This window comes from Capra hircus, chromosome 4, assembly GCF_001704415.2.
Source record: "Capra hircus breed San Clemente chromosome 4, ASM170441v1, whole genome shotgun sequence".
Classification (NCBI taxonomy): domain Eukaryota; kingdom Metazoa; phylum Chordata; class Mammalia; order Artiodactyla; family Bovidae; genus Capra; species Capra hircus.
In genome coordinates this window covers 13146436-13165754 of record NC_030811.1, presented here as the reverse complement: position 1 = coordinate 13165754, position 19319 = coordinate 13146436, and the positions used below count along the sequence as shown (strand labels likewise).

Below are 19319 nucleotides of genomic sequence, written 5' to 3'. Positions count from 1 at the left end.
AAATAATCAATTCCAAGCTGAAGTGGGAAATGTACAAGATGAGTATAGGATAGTTTGTTAAGCCAGAAGAAAGAAAGTACTTAAAACTTTATGGATTAAAAACTTCATAATGAAATAACATGGAGGCACCACCTTAGCCAATGATCAACATCAACATCAACATTACTGGGACAAATTATCGTTATATGTGTATTAATGGAGAGTATTAAGAAGGATACTTTTTTGTGTTAAAAAATGTTTCATCTGAATTAGAGCATGGACAATAAATGGAAAAATGCATTGAGAAACACTGTACAAAACAAGAACTCATACTCTTCAAAAATAGCACTGTCAAGGCAAGAAATGCAAAGAATGTAAAATTAGAGGAAATGATAGGATATGTGACGTTGAATTTGGACCTTAGACTACCAGGGCAGGAAATGCTGTATTTAGAGTAGTGAATTATTTTAATGTTACATCTCCTGTTTTTGGTAATTATACTGAGAATACATTAGCAAGTATCCATGTTATAGAGAAAAAATTCCAAAGGGTTTAGATGTAAATTGCCAAAAGGTGAATATGGTTTCCCATTAGTCTTATGTGGTCTCCAGAAAATTAGCACTATGTGCACACAGAGAAAATAAATGATAAGGCAAACATGAAAAAGCAGTTTGGCAAATACTATATACTAGTATAGTTTATAGTCCCTGATACTTATCTGAAATTTTAGATTACTTCACAATAAAAAGAAAACAAAAAAGTGAAGAAACTTAGGGAAAAAAATCAGTAATGTAGGGGTAAGCATACCAGCTTCCTCTTCATTCCCTTCTGATAAATAACTCCTATTTTCATTGTTATCCAGCTGTGACCTTCCCATCACACTTCACTCCTTGACAGACTGTCTTTAGGAATGGAGGGCAATCAATCATGGATTGCAGAATTCATCCTGGTAGGATTCCAGCTCAGTGAAGACATGGAATTGGTCCTGTTTGGTATCTTCTCCCTGTTATATACCTTCAACCTGCTGGCAAATGGCATGATCTTGGGTCTCATCTGCCTCGACCCCAGACTGCACACCCCCATGTACTACTTCCTGTCTCATCTGGCCATCATTGACATATCCTATGCTTCTAGCAATTTGCCCAATTTGCTGGCAAATCTAGCGAAACACAAAAAAGGCATCTCCTTTGTCTTATGTACTTTGCAGATGATTTTTAACTTGATTTTTTCTTCTATGGAGTGTTTGATTTTGGTGGTGATGTCCTATGACAGGTTTGTGGCGATCTGCCACCCCCTACAGTACACAGTCATCATGAACTGGAGGGTGTGCACGTTCCTGGCCATCGCTTGCTGGGCGTGTGGATTTTCCCTGGCCATAGTACAAGTAAGTCTGTTTCTAAGGCTGCCCTTCTGTGGGCCCCAGAAGGTGAACCATTTCTTCTGTGAGATTCAATCTGTTCTCAAAGTGACCTGTGGTGACATCTGGATCAATGAAATGTTTCTCTTTGCTGAAGGTGTGTTTGTTTTAGTTGGGCCCCTTTCCTTGATGTTGGTCTCCTATGTGCACATCCTCTGGGCAATCCTGAAGATCCAGTCAAAGGAGGGCCGCAAGAAAGCCTTCTCCACCTGCTCCTCCCACCTCTGTGTGGTTGGATTCTACTTTGGCATAGCCATGATGGTGTACTTGGCCCCTGAGAGTAGCCACCGAGAGGAACAGAAGAAAATCCTTTTCCTCTTTTACAGTCTTTTCAACCCATTACTGAACCCTCTTGTCTACAGCGTACGGAATGCTCAAGTGAAGGCTGCCTTCCACAGAGTATTGCAGAAAAAGAGGACAGTGTGAGGGAGGGTCCAGTTTTGGTTCAGTGCATTTTCTCCCAGTGAGATGTGATTGCTTGTATAAAAAACTCAACAAAATTTCCCGAGAAGATGCATGATTTCATAATGACGATTACTCAAGAGGAACATTGATATGATGTCAGAATACAAATCCCTAAGCCATTGTTCCTCCATGGAGATGGGAAAATATCGGCCAAATTTCCTTTGTGAAAATAACAGAAGTCAGATAAGAGGTGTCAGCACTCCCGACAAGCACAGTGCCAAGAAGAGATACAGTACGTGAAGAGTTTACGCAAATTGATGACACTTTGCCTCCTATAGCTGCCTCCTGTATCTGCCACCATGTGTCCAGATCAGGAGAAAATTCCCAACTCCCATCTCTTCCTCAAGAAGGAAAAAGAAAAATGGAGAATGTAGACTATTTTGTAGCTTTTCAGAGAGTGGCCTGAAGGTTAGTTAGGTGTCTCACTTGTTTCAGAGCACTGATGGGAGTGGCAATTTGGATTCCTTGTAGGGGCCACTGAGAAACATCGCAAGCATTCTGACTTTTTATAGCTATATAGGGATTGTAGCATGTCAGACAAACACCAGGTAGAGCAAGTCTGTACAGGCTTCAGGAAAAAAAAAAAATGGGCAAACCTCTTTAACTGAGAAAGTACATAAACCGATTCAGAGAAGCTGCATCCACAGTCAAGGCTAGGAGATCCCCAGAATGTCTAGGAGAGCTTATTGCTGAAGACCTTCCCCTTCTCAAAGTCAGTCAATTGATTGCAAGAAGTAGCTGTTTTTCTAAATGCCCACATCTCAGCTAAAGTTCACAAGATATACAGTGAAACAGGGAAATCATGGACCAATTAAAGGAGCAAACTAAATCTCAAGAAACTATCCCTAAGGAAATGTAGATATGAGTCACCTGGCGAAAATCCAGGATCATCATTTTAACCATATTGAATAATCTATAAAATATGTAGACAACAAATAAAATGATATATGAACAAAATGAAAATATCACAAAGAGATAAAAACTATAAGAAGAACCAAACATAAATTCTGGGACTGAGTTGAAAAATTGATTACAGGGGTTCAAGCGAGAAATTAGGAACTGGTTGGAGACTGATGAAAATAAGTCACAGCATGCCAAAAATGTGTGGCTACAAAAGCAGTACTGAGAAGTAAGCTTTCAGTAGCATGTGCTCATGCATTTATAAAGAGAGAAGATTGAAAACCAACACCCTCACTTTACATCTGAACCAGAAATAGAAGAAAAACCAACCCCAAAATGGCAGAAATAAGAAAGTAATAAATACTGGAATGTAGATAAGCAAAATAGAAAACAGCCAACTGGTAGAAAAAAGAAGTCAATGAAACTAAGAAATAGTATCCCAAGAAACTCAAAATGTTGGCAAACCCTTATCTAAACTGAAAGAAAAAGAGATATATGTAGGATATTCAGATACCTAGAAACATGAAGTAGAATAATGGTTACAAGTGACTAGGAAACAAGAATGAGAAGTTATTTAATTGGTACAGAGTCTCAGTTTGAGGTGGGAAAGTTCTGAAGATGGATATTGATGATGGCGCCAAACAGTGTTATTGACAATGTCACTGAAGTGTTCATTTAAAATTTTTAGAAGACAAGTTCAGGACAGCAGAGTAGTAAGACCCTGAGTGTATCTCTCATGAATATATCAAAGCTAAAACTACATATGAAAGAGCTCTCTTTGAGAACTAAAGTAGAACAACTTTTGTACAACCGTGAATACAAAAAAAAAAAATAATAATTCCACACCAAACATGTAGGAGAGGAAGAGAAACAATCTAGTTGGGACCCACACACCCATTGAGCATCCTGGAAGGAGAGGAGGTTATCCCAAGATGGGCATCTTCTCCAAGGAACAAGGAGTTCAAGCACCATGTTGGGTACCCCAGACCTCGGGCCCTGCACTAACAAGGTAAAATGCTTTTGCTGGCTTAGAAACTGGTGAGGCTTATAACTAAGAGAGCCCAGGGGCTGTTGGAAATCTAAATTTCCCTGTTAAAGGGAGTACACACAGACTTGCTTCCTCCCAGTTCCTGTGCAGAAACAGGAAGATGAAAAGTGCTTGGTGCTATGGCCAGCTGGCCAAGACCACCCCGGTGGGCCCTTCCCCCCAGCCTGCCTGGACTGTAGCTCTAGCCCCTCTGGCTCTGGCCACATATCCCACTAAGGCACTGGCCACCAATACCCCTACCCCCAGGAGAAGCAGCAGCTCTCCTCAGGCTCCAGCCCCAGCCACTCCCTTCATGGTCACACTCCTGGTCAAGGTAGTGGCCACAAGCATGGCCTGGGGGCTCTCATCAGGTAATGGCTCTAGTCTTTCTGGCTCCAGCTCTGCACGCACCAAAATGGTTACTTCAGTGTGATCCAGGAGAAGCCTCAGCCCACGACTAATCCTAGGTCTAGTCCCCAGTAGCAGCTCATGGCTCACTGAAGCAAGACCTCACAGTGTGCCCTCAAAAGGGCCTCAGCCTACGTCAGACTCTAGCTCTAGCCCACCCAGCCCTGGCTCCAGTTCTGACCCCTGTAAGTGGAGGCCCCAACAGGCCCTGAAAAAAGCCTCAGCACAGACTTGTGCCAGTTCCAGATCTTGCCCAAAGGCACTGGGCACATGTAGACTACATAAAGAGTCTCCCACACAAGACATGCCTTTGAGACTGAGATAGGAAATGATTCTGCCTAATTTGAAAGACAAAGTCAAACAAAATGAGAAGACAAAGGAATATGTCCCAAATGAGAGAACAAGATGAAAAACCAAAGGAAACCTGGATGACATAGAGATAAATACTTACCCCGAAAAAGAATTCAAACCCTGGTTATAAAAATGGTCATTGAGCTCAGGAATAGAATAGAGGAACACTGTGAGAACTTTAAGAAAAATGAAAAAGAATAATATAAGAAATACAAATCAGAGCTGAAGAACACAAGGCCTAAAATCAAAAATACACTAGAAGGAATCAACAGCACATTAGTAAATGGATGCATAAGTGATCTGCAAGGTTGATATCAAAATCACTCAACCAGAACAAAACAAAGATAATTAAATCAGGATAGTTTAAGGGACCTGCGAAACAACAATAACTGTATTAACATTTGCATTATAGGAATACCAGAAGGTGAAGAGAGAAAGGGGTAGAAAATGTACTTGAAGATATAATGGCTGAAAAATTCCCTAACCTAAAGGAACTAGATATACAGGTCCAGGTAACACAGAGCAATACCCACCAAGACATATCAATATTAAAATAGCAAAATTTAAAGAATCTCCCAGGCAACAAGAGAAAAATCAAAGAGTCACATGTAAAGGAACTTCCATAAGGCTATCAGTTGATTTTTCAGCAGAAAATTTGCAGGCCAGAAGGGACTGGCGTTATATAAATTGCTGAATAAAACCCCTATGACCAAGGATACTCTACCCAGCAAGGTTAGCATTGATTTGAAGAAAAGAGTTTTCTAGGCAAACAAAAACTGAGTTCCTCACTACTGGACCAACCTTATATGAAATGTTAAATGGCCCTCAAGTGAAAACTAAAGACCATAACAAGAAATAAGAAAATACGTGTATGAAAAATCTCCCTGATAGAGGTAAATTAAAGACAGTGTATCAACCACTCAAATAAGATGGTATAAAGCTTGAAAGACAAAAGTTATAAAATCAACTATAATTAAAATAATCAGTTAAGGGATGTGAAAACACATGTAAAATTTGATACCAAAAGACAAAACTTGTGGGAAAGGGAGTAAATATGTAGAGCCTTTAAAATGTTTAAACTTGAACAGCTATCAATATAAATATTGAAATATATTTATATTGTATATAAACACATACATATATATGTAAAACTATACACATATATATAGAGAAGTGAAAATACCTTTCAAAAAATAACAGAAAATGAGTAACAAAATGGCAGTAGTTATATACTTCAATGGGCTTCCCTGGTGGCTCAGCTGGTAAAGAATCCGCCTGCAATGTGGAAGACCTGGATTCGATATCTGGGTTGGGAAGATCCCCTAGAGAAGGGAATGGTTACCCACTCCAGTATTCTGGCCTGGAGAATGCCATGGACTCTATAGTCTATGGGATCACAGAGTCAGACACGACTGTGTGACTTTCACTTTCATATACTCATCAATAATCACTTTAACTGTAAATGGACTAAATGCTCCAGTGAAAGGACATAGGATGGCTCAATGGGTTGAAAAGCAGAACACAAACAAAAAAAGAGACAAGAAAACCACCAACAGCAAAAAAAAAAAAAAAAAAAAAAACCCACCAATCTATATGCCTCTTACAAGACATCCGGAACAGAACTAAACACACACAAGGAGTGAAAACAAAGAGATATCCCATGCAAATGGAAATGAAAAGAAAGCTGGGGTAGCAGTACTCATATCAAACAAAATAGACTTTTTAAAACATCTATAATGAAAGACATTAAGAAGACAGAAATCATTTCAAACATGTTTCCTGACTACACAGTATTAAACTAGAAATAAATTATAGGAAGAACACTGGAAAAAATACAAATGTAAGGAGACTAGACAACATGCTACTAAAAAGGATGCTACCAAAGGATCAACTTGAAAAAAAAAAGAAATTTATAAAATATGAAAAGAAAAACACAGCTTTTCAAAATCTATGGAACACAGCAAAAGCAGTTAAAGAATACAGGGCTATGTCAAGAAACAAAAATCCCAAGCAATCTTAACTTACAGCTAAAGGAGTTAGAAAAAGAATAATAGATGTCCCTGGTGGCTCAGTTGTAAAGAATCCACCTGTAATGCAGCAGTGAAGAAAGTGAAAGTGAAAGTTGCTCAATTGTGTCTGACTCGTTGTGACCCCTGGACTGTAGAGTCCGTGGAATTCTCCAGGCCAGAATACGGGAGTGGCTAGTCTTTCCCTTCTCCAGGGCATCTTCCAAACCCAGGGTTTGTACCCAGGTCTCCCCCATTGCAGGTGGATTCTTTACCAGCTGAGCCACAAGGGAAGCCTTGTGCTTCTGCTTTATTGACTACACCAAAGCCTTTGACTGGGTGGATCACAATAAATTGCAAGGATGCACCACAAGCTGGAATCAAGATGGCTGGGAGAAATATCCATAATCTCAGATATGCAGATGACACCACCATTATGAAAGAAAGCAAAGAACTAAAGAGCCTCTGGATGAAAGTGAAAGAGGAGAGTGAAAAAAGCTGGCTTAAATCTAACATTCAGAAAACTAAGATCATGGCATCTGGTCCCATCACATTATGGTAAAAAGATGAGGAAACAATGGAAACAGTGAGGGACTTCATTTTGAGGGCTCCAAAATCACTGCAGATGGGGACTGCAGCCATGAAATTAAAAGACGCTTACTCCTTGGAAGAAAAGCCATAACCAACTTAGATAGCATATTAAAAAGCAGAGACATTCCTTTGCCAAGAAAGCCCATCTACTCAAAGCTATGGTTGTTCCAGTGGTCATGTATGGATGTGAGAGTTGGGCTATAAAGAAAGCTGATCACCGAAGAACTGATGCTTTTGACTGTGGTGTTGGAGAAGATTCTTGAGAGTCCCTTGGACTGCAAGGAGACCCAACGAGTGCATCCTAAAGGAAATCAGTCCTGAATATTCTCTGGAAGGACTGATGCTGAAGCTAAAGCTCCAATACTTTGGCCACCTCATGTGAGGACACTCAGTCATTGGAAAAGACCCTAATGCTGGGAAAGATTCAAGGTGGGAGGAGAAGGGGTCGACAGAGGATGAGATGGTTGGATGGCATCACTGACTCGATGGACGTGAGTTTGAGTAAACTCCAGGAGCTGGTGATTTACAGCGAAGCTTGGAGAGTTGCAATCCATAGGGTCACAAAGAGTCGGACACGACCTGAGCAACTGAACTGAATGCAGGAGTCACTGGTTCGATCCCTAGGTTGAGAAGAGCCCCTGGAGATGGAAATGGTAACTCACTCCAGTATTCTTGCCAGGAGAATTACATGGATAGAGGAGCATGACTGTCCATGAGGTTGCAAAGGTGTTGGACACAACTTTGCAACTAAACAGCAAAACTCCTCAAAGTTAGTGGAAGGAAATAATAAAGATCAGAGTGGAAACTAATGACATGGTGACCTAATAAATGAGTAAATAAAAGAGATCTATGAAATTAAAAGCTGGTTCTTTGAAAACATAAACTCAATAGACCTTTAGCCAGATTCATCATGAAAAAAAGAAAGAGGGCTTAAATGAATAAAATCAGAAATTAAAGAGAAGTTCCAACTGATATCACTGAAAAGCAAATAACTATAAGGGGATAATACAAACCGTTATATACCAACAAAGTGGGTAATCTAGAAGAATTGAAAATTGCTAGAAATAGATAGCTTTCCAAGCCTAAATCTGGAAGAAATAGGATGCCTTCATAGGTCAATTACTACTAATGATGTTAAATGAGTAATAAAATCTCCCAACAAACAGAAGTCTGGGACCAAAGGGCTTTACAGACAAATTCTACCAAATATTTAAAGAAGAGTTAATACCTCCAGGTATTCCAAAAAATTGAAAAGTAGGAAACTTTTCAAATTTCAAAAAGTTGGAAAGGGCTTCCCCAATAGCTCACTTGATAAAAGAACCCACCTGCAGTGCAGAAGACCCCAGTTTGATTCCTAGGTCAGGAAGATACCCTGAAGAAGGGATAGGCAACCCACTCCAGTATTCTTGGGCTTCCCTCGTCGCTCAGCTGGTTAAGAATCTGCCTGCAATGCAGAGGCCTGGGGAAGATGTTGGGAAGATCCCCCAGAGAAGGGAAAAGCTACCCACTCCAGTACTCTGGCCTGGAGAATTCCATGGAGTCACAACGAGTCAGACACAACTGAGCGACTGTCACTTAATACCCATCCTTCTCCAGCTATTCCCGAAAATTGAAAAGGAGGAAACACTTTCTAATTCATTCTACCAGGTCAGCAATACCCTGATACCAACCCCATATAAAAAAACTTCAAAAAAATAAAATAAAAATTACAAACCCTTATCCATGATTAATATAGAAGAAAAATCCTCAACTAAATATTAGCAAGCTGAATTCAATAATACATAAAAATTCATACATCAAGTGAGATTTATTTCAGGGATGCAAGGAGGGTGCAGTATCTACAAATATACCAACATGAGACACCACATTAACAAATGAGGTGTCATTTTGTTAATGACATGAGATGACATGGTCATCTCAATAGATGCAAAAAAGCACATAACAAAATTCAACATCCATTCATGATAAAAACTCTAAGCAAGATTGATATAGAGGGACTATATCTCAACAAAATAGAGGCCATTTATAACAAACGCCTGGTGAACACCACACTCAATGAAATGAAATCTTCTCCTCTAATATCAGGAACAAGACAAAAATGCCCACTCTCACCATGTCTGTTTAACATAGTACTGGAAGACTTACACTCCACAATTGAAAAAGGTATAAAATGCATGTAAATTGGAAGGAAGTAAAACTATTGCTGTTTCAGATGATGTGATGATATATACAACTCTGAATACTCCACCAAAAAAATATTAGAAATAATAAATGAATTTAATAAAGCTTCAGGATAAAATATTAATACACACTAATTTGTTAAATTTCTGTACACTAATAATGAGCTATCAGAAATAGAAATCAAGAAAAAAATCCCATTTACAATTACATCAAAAAGAATAAAATACCTAGGAATAAATTTAACCAGGAAGGGGAAAGATTTGTACTCCAAAAACTATGAACATTAGTGAAAGAAACTCAAGATGATAGAAATAAATTGAAAGATACCCCATGTTCATGGATTAGAAGATTTAATATTATTAAAATGCCCATATTATCCAAAGCAGTCTATAGATGCAATGCAGTTCTTCAAACAACATGGTATTTTTCATGGAACTACAACAAATTATTCAAAATTCGTATGGAGCCACAAAAGATCCTCAAAGAGTCAAACCAGCCTTCAGAAAGAAAAGCAAAGCTGGAGATAATCACATTTCTGTCTTCAGATTATACTACAAAGTTATGACAATCAAAACAGTAAGGTACTAGCACAAAAACAAACACACAGATCAATGGAACAGAATAGAGAACCCAAATATAAACCTGCACGCATATGGCCAATTTATGACCAATGAAGCAATAATGTAAAATAAAGAATATCAATCTTTTCAATAAGCAGTTTGGAGAAACTGTACACTTATATGCAAAAGAATTAAGCTGGACTACTTTCTCGTACCATATGCAAAAATAAATTCAACATGGTTTAAAGACTTACATGTAAAACCAGAAACCATTAAAGTCATAGAAGAAAATGTAGGCAGTAAGCATTTTAAAATAAGTCTTAATATTATTTTTTGAATCTGTCTCCTCAGGCAAATAAAGCAAAAGTAAAAATAGATAAACGGGACCCAATCACAATAAAGAACTTTTACAGAGCAAAGGAAAGCATCACCAACTAAAGAGCAGTTTATTGAATGGGAGGAAATCTTGGCAAAAAATATTTCAGATAAAAGGTTAATATCCAAAACATATAAAGAAGTCACAGAACTCAATATAAGAAGTAAACAATATGATTAAAATATGAGCAGAGGACCTCAATTCTAGTTTTTTTCCAAAGAAAACACACTGATGACCAACAGACGTATAAAAAGATATTCTGACGCAGATGTATAGAACAGACTTTTGGACTCTGAGGGAGAGGGAGAAGGTGGGATGATTTGGTAGAATGGCATTGAAACATGTATACTATCATGTAAGAAACAAATCACCAGTCTATGTTCGATGCAGGATACAGGATGCTTGGGGCTGGTGCACGGGGATGATCTGGAGAGATATTATGGGATGGGAGGTGGGAGGGGGGTTCAGGATTGGGAACTCATGTACACCCGTGGTGGATTCATGTCAATGTATGGCAAAACCAATACAGTCTTGGAAAGTAAACTAAAGTAAAAATTGAAATGAAAAAAGACAACAACAAAAAACAAATGAACAAGCAAAAAAGGTACTCCACATCACTAATCATCAGGAAAACGCAAAACAAAACCACAATGGGGTATCACCTCACAACTGTCAGAGTGACTGTCATCAAAAAGATAAAAGTAACAGGTGTTAGTGAGGACCTGAAGGAAAGGGAACCCTGGGGCAGTGTTTGTGGGAATGTAAATTAGTGCAGGCACCATGGTAAACAGTATGGAGTTTCTTCACATAATTAAAAATAGAACTACCATGCAGTTCAGCAGTTCCACTGCTGGATAGTTACCCAAAGAAAAGGAAAACGTTAATTCAAAAAAATACTTGCACCCAAATGCTTATAGTAGCATAGTAAATACAATAGATATGAGATGAAAACAATGCTCATTGACAGATGAACAGATAAAGAAGATACACTGTGTATATGTACAATGGAATATTACTCAGGAATAGAAAATGAAATTTTGCCATTTGCAGCAATGTGAATAAAACACAGAGATTATTATGATTAGTGAATAAGTCAGAAAGACATCTTACATGACATCTTAGATGTCACTTCCATCTAAAAAAAAAAATGAAGCAAATGTGTAGAATGAAACAGAAGCAGACTCACAGATACAGGCTTCGAGTAGAACCAGGTGTAAGGCAGGGCTTCCCTTCTGTTTGGCCACTGTCATCACCCTGTCAGGGACAAGGTCAAGTTCCATACTGCTGGCGCAGAAGCCCTGGGGGGGCTGATTCAATTCACTTTGGGTGTGTGCTCTTCCTGTACCCAACAACTCCTTGCCCCAGAGGGGAGCAGTGCTGGAGCAAGAGGGGCTGGCGGGGGTATTGCACGAGGGTCCTGACACAGGCCATTACAGTCTGATCACCATCAGAAATCCAAATTGTCTCTGATGGATGACTCGTGCAATCGTCCTTGGTCTTGGCAACACTCACTTTGGTTCTGGAGTGTTTGCTTGGCTCAGGCTGGACCAGACACCTCCCTGGTCTCAGGAACCAGTCACATCACTCATTTGGTTTTAACCTGTCATTTCTGCCCTGCTTCGGGAGCAAGGAAGTGTTCACTCTCCCTGCAAGCAGAGTTCAGGCATCCCCTGGGGCATCAAACACCCAAGGGGGCCTGTCTGCACTTTGTCAGACCCCAGAGCCCAATATGTGGTTCTAATAGCTCACTCACAAGGGAGGGTCTCCACTAAAGTAATTCACCATTTCCTCTGAGTTCCCTCCCAAGTGTGTAGGTCCTGATATTGCTTCTCTGCACTTCCTGTCTGCTTTTGTATGGATCTTTTTGCAGCTTTGGTGAAACAGGAGTCTTTCTGCTAATCTCTAGTTAGTTTTTACTGAGAGTTGTTCCACATTAAGATGTATTTTTGATGTGTTTGTGGGAGGAGGTAAGTTCTCTGTCCTCTTACTCTACCATCTTGCTTTGAGTTCAAATAGATTCTAGTTCACCTTTAAGTTCAGTTCAATTCAGTCGCTCATTTGTGTCCGACTCCTTGCAACACCATGAATCGAAGCACACCAGGCCTCCCTGTCCATCACGATCTCCGGGAGATCACTCAACTCACATCCATCGAGTCAGTGATGCATCGAGCCATCTTATCCTCAGTCGTCCCCTTCTCCTCCTGCCCCAAATCCCTCCTAGCATCAGAGTCTTTTCCAATGAGTGAACTCTTCGCATGAGGTGGCCAAAGTACTGGAGCTTCAGCTTTAGCATCATTCCTTTCAAAGAACACCCAGGACTGATCTCCTTTAGAATGGACTGGTTGGGTCTCTTTGCAGTCCAAGCCAAATCAACTATACTTCAGTTCGAAGCATGATACAGGATGTTTGGGGCTGGTGCACTGGGATGACCCAGAGGGATGGTATGGGGAACAAGGTGGGAGGGGGTTTCAGGATGGGAACACGTGTATACCTGTGGCAGATTCATGTTGATGTATCACTAAACCAATACAATATTTTAAAGTAATTAACCTCCAATTAAAATAAATAAATTTGAAAGAATAAAAATTAAAAAAAGAAACACACACACAAAAAATAAATTTAAAAAAATTTTAAACAATACAACCTTTGCTCCCAAAAGTGCAGACAGCAACATTTTTATTATTCTCCAACATCATCAGAAAGTGAAGTAAACATTTTTAACCCTGGAGTTTCTCACTACAGAAAGTGAAAGTGAAAGCATTTGTTGCTCAGTCCTGTCCAACACTTTGTGACCCCATGGCTGATCCAGGGCTATTAGAAGAAGGAACAGTCTACCTTCTGTGGGATTGTCTCAAGGTTAAAGCAGACTCTTAAGGTAACAGCCTACCCCTAACATCATCATGTGTAGCTGAGATCTGTCTGCCCTGAGAGGTGGTTTGGGGTAAGGATTATTGCATTAGGACGAGGGCTACGGTGAGAGGAAAATTATGTCCTGGGTGTCTGTCTTTCTGAGCCAGAGTTTGTATTCAGTGCAACTGGATTGGCAAATAAAGATTTTCTCATGAGGAGCTCTTCTTACCTGAGCTGTAAACATGACCCTCTTGGACCTGGTTCCCATCTTTCTCCACATCACTTCCAATAATGTGATTAAGGATGGAGGCCAGAGCTGGCGCTAATGAAAGGAGACAAAGAAAATGAGAGCCTCCTGGCCAGGCTGTGACCTCTGCATGTGGCTCTCTGAACTCAGCCACAGAGGGAAAAGATTCTTTTAGGACTATACTAAATACTTTGTACTTCCTTTATAAATGTGATTAAAATATTTGCTACATTCGGCTCAGTTCAGTTCAATCACTCAGTCCTGTTTGACTCTTTGCAACCCCATGAACTTCAGCATGCAGGCCTCCCTGTCCATCACCCACTCCTGGAGTTTACTCAGACTCGTGTGCATTTAGTCAGTGACGCCATCCAACCATCTCATCCTCTGTCATCCCCTTTTCCTCCCACCTTCAATATTTTCCAGCATCATGGTCTTTTCCAATGAGTCAGTTTTTCACATCAGGTGGCCAAAGTATTGGAGTTTCAGCTTCAGCATCAGTCCTTCCAATGAATATTCAGGACTAATTTCCTTTAGGATTGGCTGGTTGGATCTTTTTGCAGTCCAAGGGACTCTCAAGAATCTTCTCCAACACTACAGTTCAAAAACATCAATTCTTCAGCTCTCAGCTTTCTTTATACTCCAACTCTCACATCCATACGTGACTTCTGGAAAAACCATAGCTTTGATTAGATGGCTTTTGTCAGCAAAGTAGTGTCTCTGCTTTTTAATTTTCTGTCTAGGTTGGTCATAACTTTTCTCCAAAAGAGTAATCATCTTTTACTTCTTGGCTGCATGAAATCACTACGTGCAGTGATTTTTGAACCAAAAAAGATAAATTCTCTCACTGTTTCCATTGTTTCCCTATCTATTTGCCATGAAGTGATGGGACCAGATGCCATGATCTTTGTTTTCTGAACATTGAGCTTTAAGCTAAAATATTCACTCTCCTCCTTCACTTTCATCAAGAGGCTCTTTAGTTCTTCTTTGCTTTCTGGCATAAGGGTGGTATCATCTGCCTATCTGAGGTTATTGATATTTCTCCTGACAATCGTGATTCCAGCCTGTGCTTCATCCAACCCAGCATTTCTCATGATGTACTCTGCATAGAAGTTAAATAAGCAGGGTGACAGTATACAGCCTTGACATACTCCTTTACCAATTTGAAACCAGTCTGTTGTTCCATGTCCAGTTCTAACTGTTGCTTCCTGACCTTCATATAGATTTCTCAAGAGGTAGGTCAGGTAGTCTGATATTCCCATCTCATTAAGATTTTTCAACAGTTTGTTGTGACCCAACAGTGAAAGATTGATAGTTTAATAAAGCAGAAACAGATGTTTTTCTGGAACTCTCTTGCTTTTTCCATGATCCAGCGGATGTTGGCAATTTGATCTCTGGTTCCTCTGCCTATTCTAAATCTAGCTTGAACATCTGGAACTTCATGGTACACATACTGCTGAAGCCTGGCTTGAAGAATTTTGAGAATTACTTTACTAGCATGTGGGATGATGACCATTATATCCACTAATGTGGGCAAGAATCCCTTAGAAGAAATGGAGTAGCCATCATAGTCAATAAAAGAGTCTGAAATGCAGTACTTGGATGCAGTCTGGAAAACGACAGAATGATCTCTGTTTATTTCCAAGGCACGCCATTCAGTATCAAAATAATTCAAGTCTATGTCCTGACCAGCAATGCTGAAGAAGCTGAAGTTGATCTGTTCTATGAAGACCTAAAAGACCTTTTATAAGTAACACTCCACACACACACACACAAAAAAGTCCTTGTCATTATAGCAGACTAGAATGCAAAAGTAGGAAGTCAAAAAACACCTGAAATAACAGGCAAATTTGGACTTGGAGTACAGAATGAAGCAGTTCAGTTCAGTCACTCAGTCGTGTCCAACTCTTTGCGACCCCATGAATCGCAGCACAGGCCTCCCTGTCCATCACCAACTCCCAGAGTTCACTCAGACTCACGTCCATCGAGTCCATCATGCCATCCAGCCATCTCATCCTCTGTCATCCCCTTTCCTCCTGCCCCAAATCCCTCCCAGCATCAGAGTCTTTTCCAATGAGTCAACTCTTCGCATCAGGTGGCCAAAGTACTGGAGTTTCAGCTTTAGCATCAGTCCTTCCAAAGAAATCCCAGGGCTGATCTCCTTCAGGATGGACTAGTTGGATCTCCTTGCAGTCCAAGGGACTCTCAACAGTCTTCTCCAACACCACAGTTCAAAAGCATCAATTCTTTGGCGCTCAGCCTTCTTCACAGACCAAATCTCACATCCATACATGATCACTGGAAAAACCATAACCTTGATAGACGGACCTTAGTCGGCAAAGTAATGTCTCTGCTTTTGAATATGCTATCTAGGTTGGTCATAACTTTTCTTCCAAGGAGTAAGCGTGTTTGGATTTCATGGCTCCAATCACCATCTGCAGTGATTTTGGAGCCCAAAAAAATAAAGTCTGGCACTGTTGCCAGTGTTTCCCCATCTATTTCCCATGAAGTGATGGGACCGGATGCCATGATCTTAGTTTTCTGAATGTTGAGCTTTAAGCCAACTTTTTCACTCTCCACTTTCACTTTCATCAAGAGGCTTTTTAGTTCCTCTTCACCACCCATAAGGGTGGTGTCATCTGCATATCTGAGGTAATTGATATTTGTCCTGACAATCTTGATTCCAGCTTGTGTTTCTTCCAGTCCAGCGTTTCTCATGATGTACTCTGCATAGAAGTTAAATAAGCAGGGTGACAGTATACAGCCTTGACAAACTCCTTTTCCTATTTGAAACCAGTCTGTTGTTCCATGTCCAGTTCTAACTGTTGCTTCCTGACCTGCATACAGATTTCTCAAGAGGCAGGTCAGGTGGTCTGGTATTCCCATCTCTTTCAGAATTTTCCACAGTTTATTGTGATCCACACAGTCAAAGGCTTTGGCACAGTCAATAAAGCAGAGATAGATGTTTTTCTGGAACTCTCTAGCTTTTTTGATGATCCAGTGGATGTTGACAATTTGATCTCTGGTTCTTCTGTCTTTTCTAAAACTAGCTTGAACATCTGGAAGTTCACAGTTCATATATTGCTGAAGCTTGGCTTGGAGAATTTTGAGCATTACTTTACCAGCATGTGAGATGACTGCAATTGTGCGGTAGTTTGAACATTCTTTGGCATTGCCTTTCTTTGGGATTGGAATGAAAACTGACCTTTTCCAGTCCTATGGCCACTGGTGAGTTTTCCAAATTTGCTGGCATATCGAGTGCAGCACTTTCAAAGCATCATCTTTCAGGATTTGAAAGAGCTCAACTGGAATCCCATCACCTCCACTAGCTTTGTTCATAGTGATGCTTTCTAAGGCCCACTTGACTTCACATTCCAGGATGTCTGGCTCTAAATGAGTGATCACACCATCGTGATTATCTGGGTCATGAAGATCTTTTTTGTACAGTTCTTCTGTGTATTCTTGCCATCTCTTCTTAATATCTTCTGCTTCTGTTAGGTCCATACCATTTCTGTCCTTTATGGAGCCCATCTTTACATGAAATGTTCCCTTGGTGTCTCTAATTTTCTTGAAGAGATCTCTAGTCTTTCCCATTCTGTTGTTTTCCTCTATTTCTTTGCACTGATCGCTGAAGAAGGCTTTCTTATCTCTTCTTGCTATTCTTTGAACTCTGCATTCAGATGCTTATATCTTTCCTTTTCTCCTTTGCTTTTCACCTCTCTTCTTTTTGCAACTATTTGTAAGGCCTCCCCAGACAGCCATTTTGCTTTTTTGCATTTCTTTTCCATGGGGATGGTTTTGATCCCTGTATCCTGTACAGTATCACGAACCTCATTCTATAGTTCATCAGGCACTCTATCTATCAGATCTAGGCCCTTAAATCTATTTCTCACTTCCTCTGTATAATCATAAGGGATTTGATTTAGGTCATACCTGAATGAACTAGCGGTTTTCCCTACATTCTTCAATTTGAGTCTGAATCTGGTAATAAGGAGTTCATGATCTGAGCCACTGTCAGCTCCTGGTCTTGTTTTTGTTAACTGTATAGAGCTTCTCCATCTTTGGCTGCAAAGAAGATAATCAGTCTGATTTCGGTGTTGACCATCTGGTGATGTCCATGTGTAGAGTCTTCTCTTGTGTTGTTGGAAGAGGGTGTTTGCTATGACCAGTGCATTTTCTTGGAAAAACTCTATTAGTCTTTGCCCTGCTTCATTCTGCATTCTAGGTGTTTCTTGACTTCCTACTTTTGCATTCCAGTCCCCTATAATGAAAAGGATATCTTTTTTGGGTGTGTGTTCTAAAAGGTCTTGTAGGTCTTCATAAAACCGTTCAACTTCAGCTTCTTCAGTGTTACTGGTTGGGGCATGGAATTGGATTACTGTGATATTGAATGGTTTGCCTTGGAATCCAACAGAGATCGTTCTGTTGTTTTTGAGATTGCATCCAAGTACTGCATTTTGGACTCTCTTGTTGACCATGATGGCTACTCCATTTCTTCTGAGGGATTCCTGCTCACAGTAGTAGATATAATGGTCATCTGAGTTAAATTCACCCATTCCAGTCCATTTTAGTTCACTGATTCCTAGAATGTCGACGTTCACTCTTGCCATCTCTTGTTTGACCACTTCCAATTTGTCTTGATTCATGGACCTGACATTCCAGGTTCCTATGCAATATTGCTGTTTACAGCATCAGACCTTGCTTCTATCACCAGTCTCATCCACAACTGGATATTGTTTTTGCTTTGACTCCTTCCCTTCATTCTTTCTGGAGTTATTTCTCCACTGATCTCCAGTATCGTGTTGGGCACCTACTGACCTGGGGAGTCCCTCTTTCAGTATGCTATCATTTTGCCTTTTCATACTGTTCATGGGGTTCTCAAGGCAAGAATACCGAAGTGGTTTGCCATTCTCTTCTCCAGTGGACCACGTTCTGTCAGACCTCTCCACCATGCCCCGCCCGTCTTGGGTTGCTCCGCAGGCATGGCTTAGTTTCATTGAGTTAGACAAGGCTGTGGTCCTAGTGAGATTAGATTGACTAATTTTATGTGAGTATGGTTTTGGTGTGTCTGCCCTCTGATGCCCTCTTGCAACACGTACCATCTTACTTGGGTTTCTCTTACCTTGGGCATGGGGTATCTCTTCATGGCTGCTCCAGCAAATTGCAGCTGCTGCTCCTTACTTTGGACGAAGGGTATCTCCTCACCGCCGATACTGAGTCCTAATCTAACTAAATTATTGATTTTGTTTTTATGTTTAGATAAACAGAACAGTACAAATCTATTCAGTCATTCATATAAATATTCATTTGAATATTGGGGAAAACTCAATGTGAAAGAACCGATTGTAGGCTGAAAACAGTTTTTACATTTGAACAAGCAATATTTGTTGTGGAGGTAACCACTTAGAGGCAGAAGTGAAAAGTGTGTCTCAACAGGCAAGCAAGTGGTTAATTGCTAATGATGTATTTATATAGGAAGATGACATGTCTATCCTTAGTATGTAGTGTCCTTGATAAACCCCTCTAACCCAAAATTTGATGTATTGCTGCCTAAGGACATTAGCATGTATATCAGGTAAGGGTCATAGTTTCTGGGAAAAAATACAGATAACATTAATATAAGCAAAGAAGAATAGAATTTATTTCAATGATATGAGGTATTTCACTGAATGAAACAAAAACTCTATATTTGATTAACATGTGGCAACATACTTATTTTGAAAATTTAGCCTCTTAAAAACTTAACAAGAAAGAAAATATATGTATATAGTTGTTTATGTATATGTATGCATTTTAAGATGACCAAATATATTATTTTAAATTCCATTTAAAAACACTAAATATCACTGAAAGTGGTTCTGAATACATTTTTACACCACAGAAAGGTATAAGGTGACATAGCTCTCTTTGCAGAGACTTCTCTTTAACCCTGGACATTAACTCAGTTCCTTCTGTCGTAGGGCT

The 19319-nt window shown here is 39.9% G+C and overlaps 1 protein-coding gene across 1 annotated transcript; it reads left to right on the top strand.

The window, feature by feature from the left end:
• LOC102188286 (olfactory receptor 2A2-like) lies at positions 890-1822 on the top strand. The gene has a single exon (XM_013963480.2). The coding sequence runs from the start codon at positions 890-892 to the stop codon at positions 1820-1822; it is 933 nt and encodes a 310-aa protein (XP_013818934.2).